The sequence below is a fragment of the Mastomys coucha genome, unplaced genomic scaffold, assembly GCF_008632895.1.
Source record: "Mastomys coucha isolate ucsf_1 unplaced genomic scaffold, UCSF_Mcou_1 pScaffold22, whole genome shotgun sequence".
NCBI lineage: Eukaryota > Metazoa > Chordata > Mammalia > Rodentia > Muridae > Mastomys > Mastomys coucha.
The window spans coordinates 69,403,105-69,421,194 of record NW_022196905.1 but is presented as its reverse complement, the minus strand read 5'-3'; the positions used below and the strand labels follow the sequence as shown (position 1 = coordinate 69,421,194).

The window sequence follows — 18,090 nt, the reverse complement described above, 5'->3', positions numbered from 1 at the left end:
CTTGATCTCAGAAATCTGCCTGCCTCTGCCCCCCAAGTGCTGGGATTAGAGGCGCACCTTGGAGGCACAGAACCCACAGCCACTCTGGGGCTTGCCGTCATGACATTTCTTTTTGGTCTGACTGCTTGAAGTGACTGAAATGACACGTGTCAATCTGTTCAAGATCAGGCACCTTGTGAGCCAGGAGTTTGGTTTGTCCTGATAATTAGTCATGTGTCTAGTCTTTGTGGAGAGTAATGCTAGGACCCAGTAAGTACCCACTGCGGTGTAACAGGCAGAACTCAGCTTTCTAGAGTGATCAAGTTTTAGACTCCCAGTGCAGGGCGATATAACTTTTCACATAGCAGAAGAAATTGGGTACAGAACCAAATGTGAGGCTAAAGGGGTTAGGAATCATTTTAAAAACATGAGGCCCTAAGAGGCAGCAGAGAATTCATAGTTCTTAGGATGATGCCCTTGGGAGAAGCATGCCATTTTGATTCTACCAAAACCCAGTTACTCTCTCCTCTTTTCTTTTAGAATGGTGTTCATTCTGATGCTGTGTAGGATCTGATTAAGCTCATCATATTTATGCCCCTTCAATAAAAACATATAAGGTTATGTGTTTTTATAAGCTCCATGTATAAATCCCAAGGAAGGTTATTGTAAATACATTTTAGCACCACTTCAAGGTTACTTTTTTTCCCCCACATTAAATGTCAGAGCCTATGAACTTCCTCATCAAAGTGAGGAGTGTTTGAGATGGGATGCAGTTTTGTTGCACCGCTTGAAGATCCTTTTGGAAGGTGCTTTCCCTGAAGGCTGCAGTAGTGACAGGTCAACACTGATATCAAACTAGTGGCACAGTAACTGGTAATCAGTACTGGCTGAGGTTCTGCTTCTTGGGGCCTGGACAGGAAACAACCTAAAGAATTGCTCGTCCCAGGAAAACCTTTAAAAGGAAGCAAATATCAGGTATGCCATGTCCTAATGAAGCCAAACAATTTTCTTGCCTAAACTCCTCAAACCCTCCTGTACATTGTGCCCCGTGTAGAGCTCATCTTTAGGTTACTCACAAGCTGATCTCTGTGCCTCCATATCTGGTTGCAGTCCTTATAGTAAGAATCTCCTACCTCAACGTTGTGAAAACACTGATCCCTAATTATTCTGATTGGTTAGTAAAGCTAGCTGATCAGCCAGCTTTACTAACTGACCAGACTGAGCAGGGGAGAGAATAGGGATGGACTTCCTCCCAGCCAGGGGAGGGGAGAGAGAGAGGGAAGAAGTGGGGATTAGCCAAGGGGAGAGTCCAGGAGACACCTTGGTGAAAAACAGCTAGAGCCCAGAGAGGCAGATCAGTAACTAAAGTGTAAGTACCACTGGGATTCTGACTGGGAGGTAGCCAGCTTATTTTAGAGGATTAAAATAGAGTAATACTGCTCAGTTGTTATGCCCTTAAAACTAGTTAAATAAATATAATAACCAGGTCTCAATTATCTGGGAGCCAGCTGGGTTAAGAGGAAAACTTATAAATCGCCACTAACAGCGAGTATTAAATCATCTATCAACAAGGAACAAAGGGGCTGATCATGCTTCACAGAACCCTAAGATGCATCTTTGTACCTCTTCTTTGTCTCCAATCCCATGTTTCTTCTTGTTGGAAAAATTTTGAAGTTCAGGTTGTAATTTCAGGTTGTACTTACCTTCTGTAAGGTACTTTAGGAGAGAACTTTTAGAAAGAATATTAAGTCTTCATTGAAAAACAAAGAAGTCAAATCACTCACCTAAGATTACTCAGCAAAGAAGTGTGAAGGTTTAGGCAAGATAAACAAATGGATTGATGAACGGAAGGCTAATGATTCCACTGTAACTAGGCAAAGGATCTATATGCACATTATGGAAAAGCCAATGCCCTCTGGGGTAAACAGTCGACTATGGATCGTTTCACACAATGAAAAGGCAAGGCTGGGCAGACTGTGTGCTATGGCCATCAGGCTCTTCACGACCAGAGCTGCCACAGCTCTGACTAGATCCCCATCCCTCCACATCCCTAGAGGTCTGGCGTGCCCTCAGGACCTCCACTTTCTTTTCTTTTCTAGGACTCTTATTCTCTTGCATTTCAAGCATTCATACAATGCACAAACACAGAGAAAGGGAGAGATGGATTGCTGTGGCTGGCTCAGGCTGCCCAGTAGAGCCACCCAGGGGATCTGTGAAGCAACTGTGTTCCTTCTGTCTTCAAACGTTATTTTGTTGGTTGAGCTCTGGTTCACACATCAGCATGTTCAATGTTTGTCCCCGATTTTAACATACAGCAGCAGGTTGAGAGCCAATGGCTTGTGCCAATTGTGATTGTTGACTTGTTGGACATTTCTCTATCAGGCAAAGTAGAGGCCTATTAGTGAGGAGGGCTGGGCAGCCCTACACCCAGTCTTTAGCAGAGAAATTTTCAGAGGTATGTATAGACAGCCCTTCTCCTGAAGAGCACGTATCTGAATTTTACAGAAGGTAGGATTCACTTGGGATCTTCCTCCACAAATTTCATTCCACAGGCTTTTATTAAACTTAACCTGCACTGGTTGTTCAATAGGGTGAGAACTATGTGCACATTTCCTCTTCCTTGAGGGCCAATGTCTAAGAATTCCTAGCCCCATCGTTCTCAGCCTTCCTCATGCTGTGACCATCTGAATCAGTTTCTTAACTGTAAGATTGTCATGTTGCTACTTCATCACTGTAAATTTTCCTATGTTATGAATCATAATGCCAATATTTTTCAGAGATAGAGGTTTGCCAAAGGGGTGGCAACCCCCAGGTTGATAACCTCTGTGTGTGCCACCGACCACAACTCAGAGCTCACTTAGAGCGCTGGATTTTTGGCAGGGCAGGCTTGGCCTCCAGTCACCTGGAACCTTGTTGTGGCTGTGGCTGTGTCCGAGGCCACAGGCACGGCTAAGGACACTCCGGCCATGTTTCCCTCCTTCTATGAACCAGCCCTGTCTCTACTTTCTAACTCAGGACTGAATAAGCAGCTAAGTGCTACAGGCAAAGCCCTGGCTTCAGAGACAACAGGTAAACCAAGCACACGTCCCTAATCTGCAATCCTCCTTAAGTGCTGGAATGGCAGGCATGTACTACCACATGACTTCTTAACCCTCTATGCCCTTGCCTGATTTTATTAGAATTTTGCAATTAACCCCTGCTTTTCCACTTATAGCCCTAAGCTATAATGGCTTAATTTGTTTTTAAAGTTTTATATTCAAAGAATCCCAGCACATACATGTGTTCCTGGTGATGAAACTGTACATTTCCATTCTGATACCACTCTCCATGGAATGAATGTAGTGTATTCATCTGTTCCATTGCTGACGGGCATTTAGCTTATTCAGTCCAGAGTACCTGTTTCAGTATAGTCCTAAATATTACATATTTTTGATGCTGTTATATCTTTTTCTTAATATTCTATTATCTTTCTTATTGTTAAAATTCTAAGTGTTCTGTGGTATGAGGCCTAACAATTAATTCAGATTTACAGATTCTGTAAGAATTTGCTTTTATATGTAAGATTTATAAAACCTAAGCATATCATCAAATACCAACTTTTAATAATGTCCTTTATTTAATATATGGAGCCACATAATCCTTCAAATCCAGGCTGGTAGCTGATTGCCACATCCTTTCCCTTGCCCATCTGTATACACACTTGTTAGACACAGGGACAAAACAATTCTGTGCAATGTTTTCCTAGTTCCATGATTTGTGAGCAGCTGGCGCATAGTGAGTGCTGACGAACTCCCACTGTTCCACTGAGGACAGCCACTCGCAAACACAAGAAGCTGGCAGTAAAGCAAAATGGCCTGCCCCGTCACTGGAAAGTGCTGAAGGCTTTTCATGATGAGATAATGCATAAGTACATCATCACCTGGAGGTCAAATAAAACCAAGCTGCAGGCTGCTTCTTTGCGCTTAAATATCCAGAGCAGAGCACTATAGTTATCTGACCTTTAGTAACAGAAACATTTGAGTCTGGCTTCTCAAAGCACTTGCTCACTCTTTACGTAGTGTTTGGTGGACTGAGAATGCATGCTCACTTCTCTTTTCTTTCCTAGGCTTAGTGGGACTGTGCAATGCTGGAGCAATAATCCAGAATGTCCTGAATGGTGAATTCCATTGTAACTCCAGATCCAGGGTAGCAGCGTGCTATCAACCCCTCGAAGTGCTTGTACTGTCGTATAAATTCATCTTGCATGGAGTGCCATACCACCTATTGCAAAACAAAGTGAAAGCCAGACTGTGAGAGGAGGGTTCCATAGTCACACATGGAGAACAGGTTGTGAGACAGAATCTAAACATGGTAGTTAGGAATATGCATTCTGCTGCCAACACCCTCAAGTCCTTCGACTTGTCATCTCTGTATATGCCACTGGCCCTGTGGGCCACAAATTCCTATCTGTCAACAAGGTGTGGATAGTAACACTCGTCCCTCCTGAGTCACCAAGGGGATAATCCACAGTACAGGTTAGTTAGGCCAGGTCTGGCAGGAGAGAGCGCCCACTGTGCGCTAGCTGTTATTACATAAACTCTAACATCCACATCAGATGCAGCTTTGCACCACTATGTGTGGAAGCAGGACTATCATTCAGGAAGTGCAACAGTTAACATTTACGTTTCATTTTAGCCATGGATCAATTTTTTTTATCTAGAATTGATGGCATACAGCGTTGTTTGATACTGTGGAGGGAGCCAAGATGATCCAGGGTCTCTACCTGCAACTATCTGATGATATACCTAGCCACAGGGCAGACATGTAGATGACTTCAAGACAGAATTCCATACACAGCAACATCAGGGGTTAAATTCATCAAGCTTTCCCCTGTAATCAGCACAGTGCAATTCAAGTCTCCTGAGGACCTGGGGAGGGTGGGGTCTATGATGGTATCCCAGAATGCACTCTTCTAGGGTTTTTCAGGTGAACCTCCTTAGTCCTCCATTCGTGTCAATTTAAGACCAGTCACTTTCGCCCACACCTTTTGCTTTACATCACTTAGCTCATGTTATTTCTTCCGCCGAGTATCACACCTGGCACTTGTGAGCAGGACTCTTCTCTGGGAAGTGAACACAAATGTAGCACCATGGGTGAGTGCTTCTATGAGGCTGAAATCACAACTATTCTCCATCTCTGGGCTTTCCGGCAAAATTTATAAAGAACACAGCTTTGTTCTGTTGAGTCTGGCCCTACTGCACATGAGCAAGGCCTGCTGCCATGTCAGCCCACTGCTCTAAAGTCTCCTTTCTCTTATCTAAGAAAGGAAGCAACAGTAGTGTCCACCAGAGGCTTCAATTTGAAGCCCAGAACTCAGGAAACGCGGCCCAAATCTTGCAGCTGAATGTGAATCCGGACCCCAGGTCCATTTCTGGCCCTATCCCTGCTCAGAGCCACACGGCTTCATACTAAGCAACACTGAGCTTACTCAAAAACAATGAGACAAAAACTCAGCCACCAAGGCAGCAACGCCTCACCCTAGGGAAATACAAAACTCAAGCAGAAATGATTGCAATGACAACCCCAGTCCCTCCTCACAGCTCATCACCCTGTCTGTGCTGTATGAAGTTTTCACCTGTCTTTGTTTCGCTTTTGTTTGGCTTCTTTGAGGCAGGGTCTACGTAGCCCAGGTTGGCTGTAAGCTCACTATGTAGCCTAAGATGGTCTTGAGCCCATGCCTCAGCCCCTCGAGTGCTGGGGTTGTAGGTGTGTACACTTGGCTAGAGAGCTTTTCTCAGGCACTAAAACTAGAGCCCGTGTAGGGTCAGAGCCAGGCAGCTGCGAGAATGCACCTACCTGAAGTAAGTTCTCCTCTTCACATAAATGCTTGTCAACCTTCTTGTAGAGGTTATCCAGACCCTTCTTCACCTCCTTGCCAGGATACTCTTTAATGACTTTGCGAAGCTCTTGCTTGTTGAACGCTAGCTGGTAGCTCACCTCCTCCTCCCGAATGCCCTGGGCTACTCGAGCTTCAACGCCTTCAAAAAAATGCTTCAAGGAAATGGAAAGGGATAATGGATAAGAACTACTTTATTGTCACCTGAAGTTCTGAAAAGCCAGTTTCAATGCATGTAAGCACATGGACGTTAAAAGAGTCATGTGTCACCATGCTACAAGTGATAATTGCTGCGAACGCTTGGACTACCTTCTGTTTCTTTAATGTGGGCACCCAAAACTACAACCTCATATGCTACATGTGCTAGTTAATGTTAAAGACTCAGGGTTTCTCTCCATACCTCAGCCTCCTGCATGTTGGGATTACAAACACAAACCCTTATACCCAGCAAAACCATCATCTCTTAATTTTATAATTTATCAATTACATAGGGAGATAACCCAAGTCAGGAGAAGGAATTGCAATACACACACACACACACACACACACACACATATATATGAATATATATACACATATACATACACACAGACACACACACATATACACATATATATATTTATATATGTATATATATACACATATACACAGACACACATATATACACATATATATATATATATACACACACACACATATACATACACACAGACACACACATATACACACATATATATTTATATATGTATATATACACACATATACATACAGACAGACACACACAGACATATACATTTGTGTGTGTGTGCGTGGTATGTGGGTGGGTGGGTGTAGAGGCCAGAGGTTGACCTTCCTCAATTGTTTCTCTACCTTATTTACTGAAGCAAGACTTCTCATTGAGCCTGAACTCGGGAGCGGTTGGGGCTGCACCCCTGAACTAGGGTTAGGGCGTGCTTTTCTGAGGGCATTAGAAACTCAGCAAGCATCTTACCCCCCCCCAAACCATTTCCCATACTCTTATTTTAACAAAGCTTTTAAAATCATCCCCTGAACTACATAAAAGTTAGCCATTTATGAGAAAAAAAAATGGGAAGAGCTTAGTCAAAGTTGACCCTCAAGTTTCTGTATTTGTGAAATGGAATAATAGTATCCTAGTTGCTATCATTTTTCAGTTGTGAATTATTTATTTACTTTGTGACAGAGCTCTCCTAGGTTGCCCACACAGGCACTGGAGATAGGTTGTAATCCTCTTGTATCAGCCTTCCAGGCAGTGAGGATTGTAGGAGTGTCTACTGAAAACTTACAAATTAAAAGAAACTACATATGTCATATTATCTATCAATGCCTGGATGCTGGCAGCTTCCTCAACCAGGTCCTTCAGTCCTTATTCCCATGTCAGTACACAGAAAGTTTATTTTGATGTAAACTGATGCAGGGATTCAAAACCAGGAAAACATGGAATAAAAATATATTTACATTCAGTTTTTCAAGGGGCTGTCCTAAAGAGTAAATGACATAAGACTGAAGGTGATCAGTGTACTTCTGCTTGGCTTCTTTTTTCTCAGCTTCAAGACATGAGATTTTCAGACGAGAAAGTGTTGCAAAAATATGGTGAAAGTTCTCCATCATGACCACATCCCTGGGGGTCTTCTGACTGTCATTTGCTACTTTCTCCACTGAAATCAATACAGAAAAAGGAAGAAAAACTCTGATATGAGTTAAACAGTTCAGGACTAAACACAGTATTTTGCATCACAAGGTTCTCACAACCTCCTGAAACAGGGAGCAATCTTCAAACAATACCATGCAGATGTGGAAATTCAGTATGGAGTAAAAGTGACTTTTCAAATCGGTGGAAAAACTGTGAATTATAACTCTATGTTAGGACAGATGATTTACATCATGGGTTAATTCTAAAATGCTCAAGTACTTAAATAAAAAGCATCAAAAGGATCATAAACATCAAGAAAATATATATCTAGTTACAAATTAGGCTTTGCGATAGCATGACCTTCTGATGAATGACTCAAACACAGGAGTTGAGGAAAAGGATGACACAAAACCTGAGAACTCCTACAAGGACACCGTGAACAAAGTCATAAGTGCAATGAACTGAGTGAGCACATCTAGAGCGTGCTGGTAGGCAAGGGATAAAAAGACCGACTGGTAGTAATATCCAGCACTGCAGAATATACAGAGCAATTCAACTTTCACCAAATGCTCAAAGCACTAAACTGGTATAAGCTCTCTGCACTAGCACCATAATTTAACAAAGCCTTGATATATACATAAACCTTTGAACAACCAATTGTATTTCTGGCTGGAAACAAACTAAACCATTCTAATGGCATAATCAGTAAGTAAATAATGATATACAGAAACCTCATAGTCACTAAAATGATGACAGACACTGTGATGGTTAGTACTGTCAGCTTGACAGAATCTAGAATAATGTGAGAGATAGGCCTTGGAGCACAGCTGCGAGTAGGTGATTACTAACTGAGGTGGGCAGAACTGCCCACTGTAGGTGGTACCATTCCCTAGGCAGGGGATCTATATAAGCATAGAGAAGAGAAACTGAACACTAACACACATGCATTCAGTGCTACTGCCTTCTGATTGTAGATGTAATTTGACAGTTGTTTCCAGCTTCTCAGAGTCCAACTTCCCCGCCATGACAGTACCTTGAACTGTGAGCTAAAATTAAATCTTTCTCTCTTAAGTTGCTTTTTTTTAATCAGACTAGTTTATCAAAGAAACAGGAAAAAATAAGACAGATATCTATATCAACTGACAAGGAAAGATCAAAAGGATTATGGAGTTAAATAGTTCTTATATGTATGGAAAATTAAGCTAAAAAATTTTGATTAAAAAAACCATACACACAAAATGTGCCTATATATGAGAGAGACATGGAAAAATATGTAAGTAGAAATATTAAGTGTTACAAATAATCTCTCCCCATTAACTTAAAAAAGCCTGTTTTCTTGTTTTCTGTGAGTGTACATTAGCATATTTTATTTTTAGAACCAGATAAAACAATTAAAATTATATTTACTAGGCATATGTATGTGTCTATTGCATGGTTTTCTATAGGCGTGTGTAGTACCTATGTAGGCCAGAAGAGGGCAGATCCTGAGTCAGAGTTACAGGCAGTTGTAAGCCACCGGATGTGGGTTCTGGAAACTGAACTTGCACAGCAGCACATGCTCTGAACCTGCAGAGCAGTCTTGCCACTCCTCCAACTAAACTATTTAACACTTAAATACCAAGCACCCAATCCTAAGATTTATCTATCCTTTCTTTAGGCTTGCTTTCACAAAAAAAAATGTTCCATGGGATATGGCACGACTCAACTTCCTGGTCATTTTTGCTATTGAAATCATTAAGTGTAATCAGATAGTTTCAAATTAAAGAACATCTTTCTGTACCAATAATACCATGCAGTTTTTATCACTGTTGCTCTGCAGTACAACTTGAGGCCAGGGATGGTGATTCATTCCGACGTTCTTTTATTGTTCAGGATTATTTTGGCAATCTGGGTTTTTTTGTTTTTTCCACATGAAGCTGAGAATTGTTCTTTCAAGGTCTATAAAAAATTGTGTTGGAATTTTAATGGGAATTGTATTGAATTTGTAGATCGTTTTTGGCATGATGGCCATTTTTACTATGTTAATCCTACTGATCCCTGAGCATAGGAGATCTTTCCATCTTCTGACATCTTGTTCAATTTCTTTCTTCAAGGGATTTGAAGTTCTTGTCATATAGCTCTTTCACTTGCTTGGTTAGAGTTTCACCAAGATATTTTATTTTATTCGTGGCTATTGTAAAGGGTGTAGTTTCCCTAATTTTTCTCAGCCTGTTTATCATTTGATAAAGGAGGGCTACTGATTTCTTTGAGTTAATTTTGTATCTAACCACTTTGCTGAAGTTGTTTATCAGCTGTAGGAGTTGTCCTGTAGAATTTTTGGGGTCACTTATATATACTACTATAGCATCTACAAATAGTGATACTTGGACTTCTTTTCCAATTTGTATCCCCTTGATTTCCTTCCAAAATGTTCCTGAGTGGACTCTTAGACAGGTCTGCCCATAGTATTAATCACCCTGTAGAACCTAGACACAAAACCCTGAAGCTTAAGTGAACTGACCTCTAGGGAATGCAGACATCCCTATCACCTTCAGAAGATCCTTGTTAAAATGCATATGGAGGTCATTTTGTCCATTTAAAAAATGATCTTCAATTCTGCATAGTAATAGGGCCCTGATAGGTCAGTCAGGGTAGGAGCTGCTCTGCTTTCACATTTAAGAGATGCTCAATTTCACATAGCCTAAAAAGATACAATGTTGGGGGTTGGTTCTGGTGCTACTATATAGTCAAATGCTAAATACTGGCCCCCAAGATCTGGTTGCAGATCCTCAATAATACCAAGTGATGCTATGTGAACCTTGCTCCCCAATTTAAAGCTATTGGATAAATAAAAATAGCTACAGCCAATTACTGGGGAGAATAGAAAGAGGTGTAGTTTCAGTTACTGGGCTGGGTGTCCCAGGTAGGGACCAGGAGGAGAGGGGAAAGAAAGAGAGAGGAGGAGGAAGGAGAAAAATAGATGGAGAGAACAAGAGCTTTCCATTAGACCTGACAGACCAGGAGCACATGCTCGAGTGAAATGCCCCGAGGACAGACTGATGGAGCAGAAATAACCCCGGCAAGACACAAGCAGCATGTACTCTAGGAGCAAAGCTGGGAATTAACAGTCTAGCATCAGAAAAATAAATCAGGGGTATTTCCCCAGTAGTTGTGCTAACGTTAATTAAATGAATTCATAGGACTCTGCCTTGATTATTGGGAGACTGGCTAGGTTACTATTAATAACTAATAGAGCTTATTAAGATCCATTTGCACTACAGACTACTGAAAACAGTGAGCTTGTCTACACCCAGCTTCAGTTACCCAGGAACAATGAAAAGAGGCACAACATTCCTTAGAACAAAACCATAAAAACTCACCATTAATGAACACTCCTCTGATTAATTTGGTGTATGCTTTGTCCAGATCACCACGGCGCTCAGCATTTTTGAAAATTGATTCTGCAAGCCCAGCAAATTCTTCAAATTCAGCAACAAATGGAAGAATTCCTACTTTACTTTTCTTTGAGATCTTTACTTCTTCCATTTGTCTTATTTGGTTACTCTAAAGTTAGGCAGAAAGCAAGGGGAGAGAAAAAGCCAAGCAACTTAGAAGACATATATGACCAAATGCACACATCAGTGACCAGAGGCTTGCTCGGAACTGCAACTGATGAGGATACTGAAGAAAACCAATCCTCTGGAATAGAAACACTGTTGTATTTTATTAGAAAATAAAAGGAGAAAAATTAAATTTATTTAAAAAATGATTCAATCAAGGATTTTGAACTTAAGTTTGTGTTCCAACAAGAAGCAGTTCCTATTTCTAACATTTGTGAAAGACAGGGACAAGGCAGGTGTGCACCAAGGCTGGAACAGAGCCAAGGCCTGGGTGCGGAGGACATCCCTAGTTTATTTGTTTGGTGGCTGTGTGGCTAAGTTGGGGAAGTATAACCATTTCCAATTCCTACTCATCTAGAACTTTGATTTAGACAACAAATTCTCTATGGGGTGGGGTGGGGTGGGGCATGGTGGGTGTGTACCTAGACCAGAGGAGGAGGACACAAATTTCTATTACAGAGTTGCGTCTCATCATTCTGAGACTCCAGCCACCAGGTCTAGAAAGATCTACAGATTCAAGTTAAAATTCTATGTACTTCTCATGAGAGTCTAGGTCCTTTCACATAATTACATGGTCAAATCACTTCAGTTCTTACCTACAATTTCAGTTTTGAGGTTTGCGTGAAATAAGCTAAAAAGCTACATGCTGTATGGACCAGAGGATCAGACAGTAATTTCTAGACTGTAGGAGTTGAGGTAAAAAGCTCTGTGAGTTCTGTCAATCAATCACTTGGACTTCTCCTTCCAAATGCTCCACCTCATCAGCATAACCAAGCCTGCAATGTTAGGTCAGACTGAGAAGGTGTAGAGGGCTGCAGTGTTGCCACCAGGCCTTGTGGGTCTGCCCAGCAGCTTGGCCACTTTCCAACTGCTTACTCAGGATAATAACTTTGCCTCTCCAACATCCTCTAGCCCCCAGGTGGTGATAATGTGGGGATCAGACAGACAGTGCAAACTGCTCAGGCCGGTGCCAGAGTGCTGTGAATTATACAGGCTAACAGCACCAAGCACTTATTCCCAGCCAGGCTGACATAAATGGACAGTCCTTTATGACTTTCAACTGTGTTGCTCACTCTGTTATCCCACCCTTTCTTAGCTCGTCTTTCTCCTTCAAATATCTTCCTCTAGTAAGGAAGCTCCTAGCTACCAAATACTTCTGGAGAGGGGAGTGTAGTTTGTGTGGTGCTGGGAGAAGCCTAGAGCCCTACACATGCCAGGCAAGCTATGTACTATGAAGTGCACTCCCAGTCCAGAGAGCCCTATTTTCTTTTTTTTTTCTTTTAAAGATATTATTTACTTTCTGTATGTGAGCACACCAGAGCTGTCTTCAGACACAACAGAAGAGGGCATTGGATCTCATTATAGACGGCTATGAGCCACCATGTGATTGCTGGGAATTGAACTCAGAACCCTGGAAGCATAGTCAGTGCTCTTAACTGCTGAGTCATCTCTCTAGCCCTGAGTGCTATTTTTCTTAAGTGTAAAAAAGTGGCATGGGTTTTAATTGCCCTTAATATTTCACCTGCCATTATATTATGTACATTTAAGAGTAGATATAACTTATAGGCTATATATGAGAAACATTCAAATGATAAAAATTCAAAAATACATTAATAAAATGAAAGTGTTTCAAAGAACTAGGTTTAACCCAATTCATTCCTACAAATTGCAAAGTCCAACAGGAACAACAAAGCTGCTTATGCTGCTTCTTAGGAGGAAAGGCCCGATGACTGGAAGAAGTTATTAGCTTCTCCATATAGCTCTGGCTGTCCTGGAACTCTAAAGGTAGATTAGGCTGACATGAACTCAGATCTGCCTGCCTCGGCCTTGGAGTGCTGGGACTGAAGCCAAGCGCCATCATGCACAGCAACTGATTTTAAAAGAAAGAGTATGATTATTAGACCTTATATATTATTAAATAAAATTATAATAAAGTCATCAATTAAAATAAATTATACTAGAATATATGAAAATAGGAGAAAAACCAAATGCCTTTCAATCGCTTCATTAAGTCACAAGTCATAGATGAGTATCCTGTGTCATGAGGAGCCCAGAGGGTCACTCAGGCAGCAGCTGTCACCAGACTCTGAATTTTAGTCTGTTTCAATGGGTAAATGCCAGCTCCCAACTTCACAGCCCTGTGGGTCATGGACATCAAACCCTAGATTAAATGAATTTGCCATTTTACTTGTTCTTGGGTTAATTTTTACAACTTACGATGCATTTGTCAAAGTTCCTCTTCACAGTCACCAGAACGTTTCCTAATGTAGTACTTAGAAAAGACGCTGGGTCCACGTTCTGTGCAGTCCACACGTGCTGACTCATTTTGACCAGCATGTACAGGGAGTTAAAGCTATCTACTTTGTCTCCTAATGCAATTAGGTTGTTCAGTTCTGGTTCAATGCAACGGAATATTTTGATCATCATTTGTCGAATCATATCTTTCCTGTTCAGAAAGCATGAAAAAAAAATATAGTTAGTATAAACTTCAGGTGAATTCACCTTTAACTGTGACTGTAATGTACTATATAAAAACACAGCTAAACATTGGTACTGCAAGTAAAAGTATCAAACCATAGCGAACCATTCTATAGCAGTTTTGAATATAAAAATAGCTGACCAAAATAAGTTTTATCATTCTGATTAGCTTTGCTTCAATTTGCAAATCTGCGCACTGAACTGTGCTTTTCTATTGCTGAGAAGTCCACTACAGTTTGAAGCTACTTTCTGGCAGCAAACACTAGCACTGGCTAATCCACCTATGATTACCAGACAGGAGTTCACAAGCTCTTGTGCAGGACCAATATCATTTCCTAATAAGACAGTGAGCACATGTGATGATTAGTGCTCATTGTCAACCCAACAGGATCTAGAATCACCCAGGAGACAAGCCTCCATGTATACCTGTGAAAGATTATCTATGCTACATTGCTTCTGGACATGCCTGGGGCGGGGGGCATTATCTTGATTGCATTAGTTGAGGTAGGAAGATCTGCCTACTATGGGTGGCACCATTCTCTGGGCTAGATTCTGGACTATAAAAAGGAGAGAATGTGCTAAACACAGGCATTCATTGCTCTGCAGTTCCTGACAAGTGATGGAACTGCTTCAAGTTCCTGCTGCCTTGATTTCCCCACCTGAAATGCAGGCCAAAATAAACCCTTTGCTTCTATCAGGGTTTCCCCTCACCATAGCAACAGAAGCATAACTAGTATAGCATACAAGTCTGTGTGGGTACCAGCAGGTGACCGAGAAACACTTCCTTATGTCTCAATTAAAGTGTATGTTTGAGAACCTCCATAGTAATAAATACATACTCAGAGGAAACAGGCAGTAGGGTACCAGAACTATGCTGCCGTGACAATGAGCCTCCATCCAGGTCTTCTGCCTCAGTCTGAAAAAATATGTGCATGTAATAAAAGACCAACATAGTGACACATCCCGATTAATATTGCTTTTTGAATGATTTCTCTATAAAAGAAATACAGATATCTCTATCTTATTAATTTAGAGACTGTCAGCTTAAGAATTCTGGAATACCAGAAATCTAAAACCTTCCTGTTTTCTGTATTTTGTAAATAACAAAAATACTTTAAGATTGACTCACTACAAATCCTTCTCTTTTCTGTTTGGATACTGAAATTATGAACACACATTACAAAATTAGCTAAGTTAATTATATTACAGACTATAAATACCATCCAAATAAATGCAAGCCATACCACTGATGCAGATGTGTTCTGATGTTGCTGTAGTTTGAAAAATTTACTTATGAAGTCCTGTTCTGCCAGACACAGTGGCTCCAGCTCACTTAGCACCTGTTCAAAGATCTGCAGGAAACCACACGACTGAAGATTAAAGAATGGCATGGAACTCTTGACCAATGCTCCACATTTAGTTCACTCTTTGGCAAGGACACAGATCATTGACTAGATAATCTCCTAAATCTCAGATCCCCCAATGTGCCAAAGACAAACTCTCCCAAGACTGACAGAGCAATACAATATCAGAGTGAACAGACTGAAAGGAAAACTCACAGTTACTCATTCAAATCTGGAAGGAGGAAGACACACTTTGAAACTTACTTGAGGCATGGCAGCCGACAGTGAAGTTGTTTATTCAAATTCTGGATTCTATCATTCCTCACAAAACTTAGTTGTGATTTTACTTGCACATCATATTTCTAACAAGTAAATGCCAATGAATCTTTTATGTTACTGAATTGATAATCGTATTTTATCAATATCACATTTTATCAAAAGGGCACTTTTGACTGGGATTTTTTTTTTCACATTCAAATCAGAATTGGAAGGACATAAGAATGACTTAAAAAGTGTCTCAGAGCCTGAATCTCTGAAAACACTTAAGGCGATCACAATCTTAATGTTAAGAATTGTCTGTTATTTTTACCTTATCAAATTTGGTTCTGTCAGCCACATCGAGGTCAGAGGCGGACATGTTCCCCATGTCCAGCAGAGAGGACGACTGGGATCTGCGGCTGCCCGAGCTCTGAACACTGAGTTTATTCAGACTAGAAGTTGATCCAGTGAGTTTCCCAGAGCTTCCATGCAGACCTAAGAAACAACAGAACTTTGAAAGCCGTGTTTCATGAATAAAAGACCTGCAATCTGCCTCGGGGCCACCTTCTAGTCTTGGCCTTCCAGGACTCAGATTCTACTGCATATTTTGTAGAGTCCTTGGTATTCATTAACACTGGGTCCTACTGCAGAGAAAACTGTAAAAGGAAGGAAAACTACATGTAGCTATGGACTAGGACGGAAAGGACCCTTCTGACTGGATAGTCTATACCCTGTCCCATCCCATCCTAAAGGTAGAGAGCTCTGGTGCTCTCTAAGCTAAGCAGATAGAACAGGGACACAGATGAGGGTCACTAAGTCCTGTGCTAACACTACAGCTGACATGACCCTGTGAAATTCCTAAAGAATACCTACAGCTCAGCATTGATCGTCTCTATCTTAAACACCGAGGTTAAGGTGAGCCACATACTGGACAAATTTCCTCATAAAAGTCCAACATTTTGATTAATTTTACTATGTTCCTGAGTCTAGAAATCCACACTAAGGATTTAATGGCTCATTCTTAGAAGAACATACAATGTTTAGATTCAGAATATAAACAAGAAAACACTTGAAAAACCCCACAATTCTTGACTATTGCTCAGTTAATTTGCACTAGTTACTAATGGGCAGAATGGAAAAATTCAAGGGGCAATTCAAGCTTTGGCCTCAGTATACAAACCACTACCAGACCGCTAAGATTTTTTTCAAGAATTTAGTTTTATTATTACTTTGAATTGTGTGCGGTGGGGGGGGAGGTGCATGTGAGTATGGGTGTGGGCAGAAGCCAGCAGTGTGGGATCCCATGGAGTTGGAGTTACAGGTGGCTGTGAGCCACCTGAGGTGAATGCTCTCAAAGAGCAGTATGACTTCAGAGCTTATGCTGTGTCCCTAACTGCTGAGCCCTCCCTCCCTCCAGTGCCTCTAGAGTAACTTATAGCTCATAGCCTGTAACAGAAGTGCGATGTTAAGGTTTTCCATAAACTTCTGACAACAAAGCTTCCACTCCTTGCTGTGTAACTGTAACCACGTATTTCTTGGATGTACAGACAACCACCATGCTGGGTTTCTTTTTTCCAATACCTGGCGATTTGGTACAATCAATGTATCTGCTATCAATGATTTTCAAGACAAATAGCTACCATCTAGACAGTAACAACATGCACTGAGTGCCTACTAGCACAGTAAGCATACTCACTCTCTGTTTCCTGTTTGACAGCACTTTCTTTTCGAGGCAGTGTAGCTGTGATGGATTAGGTTGCAAGCATCAAAGACAAAGACAAGTTAATAAACTGCAATTTGCACAAACCATGCACAAGAGGCAGTTAAAGCTCTAGTTTAAAAGACACATGCAAAGAACTATGAGCACTGACTAACAAGAAGTGCACACACGTGTAGTTACTCAGCGACTATCAAGAACGTATGACAAGTTTACAGACCTTTAATTTAGGACTTCTACTCATATCACTCAAGAAGAATATCAGTGTTTAAACCCTCTTCCCCAACCTTTTAGATGTACTGGATCATTGCTTTATTTGGTACACTTATGTTTAAAAGAATAAGTTCATAAGGCTTTGTTTCCTGAGAAAAATGAAACTCAAGTAATTTAACACAGTAAGGAATGAAGGAGTAGCTTTAGACACTAGCAATCTTATTCTGAAAGCCCCTGAAGGTAACCTTCAGCACACTAATGTTTTACTTTATTTATTCAAGATTATATAAGTAGGGGTTTAGAATGAAAATCAAATGTCATGCTGAATTTCCTGGAAAGCAGCCTATGTATAGAAGGTGGGAAAGGTGGGTAAACAGCAGTCAGGAGCTGTGTGGAAGAGTAAGGCTGAGGGACAAGGGAGCTAGGGAAGTCGGAACTCTTATGGTCATTTGGCATTTCTTTTATTCTCAAACTGTTCTACATAATATCTATAGATCAACTTCAGAGCTTATGCTGTGAAACATTCTGAACTCACTCAGAAGTTAAGGTGAAAGGCAAGAAATAAATCACATAGTATGATTAAAGAATAAACGATAACCTAATACCATCTTTAAAAAGAGACTGATGTGTCACCTGGCAGGTGCCAGGCCACATGTGAGGCAAGCCCTGAGCTGGCCATCCCAGTGCTGCTGCTTTAGTCCCACCTTCCTCCCCTGAAGCTCAAGGGGACATGAGACAAGAAGCCAAGACATTAGCATGGCAACAGCACAGTGCAGCTGACACCCACTGAAGTGTTAACACTGCTGCCCATGGCCCTCAGGTGTCATTCCGCATGCTCACCTGCGCACAGCAGACTGCTTGTTTGTTTTCTTAAGCAGACTATCATGAGTAGTTGCCAGTACTGCTCATTAGTTATAGTATTCTAGACTCTTTCTGAGCAGCAGGTTCTCCTGTAATGTCATAAGTATCTTTAAGTC

General features: G+C 41.1%; 2 protein-coding genes across 5 annotated transcripts in view; one reads left to right on the top strand and one right to left on the bottom strand.

Annotated features, from left to right (window-relative positions):
- The window catches only part of LOC116104565 (serine/arginine repetitive matrix protein 3-like), a 19,833-nt gene extending 19,012 nt beyond the window's left edge, over positions 1 to 821 (top strand). The window contains exon 4 of the mRNA XM_031391087.1: positions 520 to 821. Within this exon, the coding sequence (XP_031246947.1) occupies positions 520 to 536 (17 nt within the window). The 3' untranslated portion in view covers positions 537 to 821. The remainder of the gene's footprint in view (positions 1 to 519) is intronic.
- Positions 822 to 3,564: 2,743 nt separating this feature from the next.
- Exoc1 (exocyst complex component 1) overlaps positions 3,565 to 18,090 on the bottom strand; it is a 46,025-nt gene continuing 31,499 nt past the window's right edge. For 2 of the 4 annotated variants that reach the window (XM_031342791.1, XM_031342792.1), the window contains 9 exons: positions 16,880 to 16,924; positions 15,515 to 15,678; positions 14,827 to 14,934; positions 14,422 to 14,498; positions 13,322 to 13,550; positions 10,865 to 11,048; positions 7,331 to 7,530; positions 5,815 to 6,009; positions 3,565 to 4,239 (listed from right to left, as the gene is read on the bottom strand). In XM_031342791.1, coding sequence (XP_031198651.1) covers positions 4,087 to 4,239; positions 5,815 to 6,009; positions 7,331 to 7,530; positions 10,865 to 11,048; positions 13,322 to 13,550; positions 14,422 to 14,498; positions 14,827 to 14,934; positions 15,515 to 15,678; positions 16,880 to 16,924 — 1,355 coding nt within the window. In that variant the 3' untranslated portion in view covers positions 3,565 to 4,086. The remainder of the gene's footprint in view (positions 4,240 to 5,814; positions 6,010 to 7,330; positions 7,531 to 10,864; positions 11,049 to 13,321; positions 13,551 to 14,421; positions 14,499 to 14,826; positions 14,935 to 15,514; positions 15,679 to 16,879; positions 16,925 to 18,090) is intronic. The other 2 variants (XM_031342793.1, XM_031342794.1) reach the window with 1 other exon arrangement.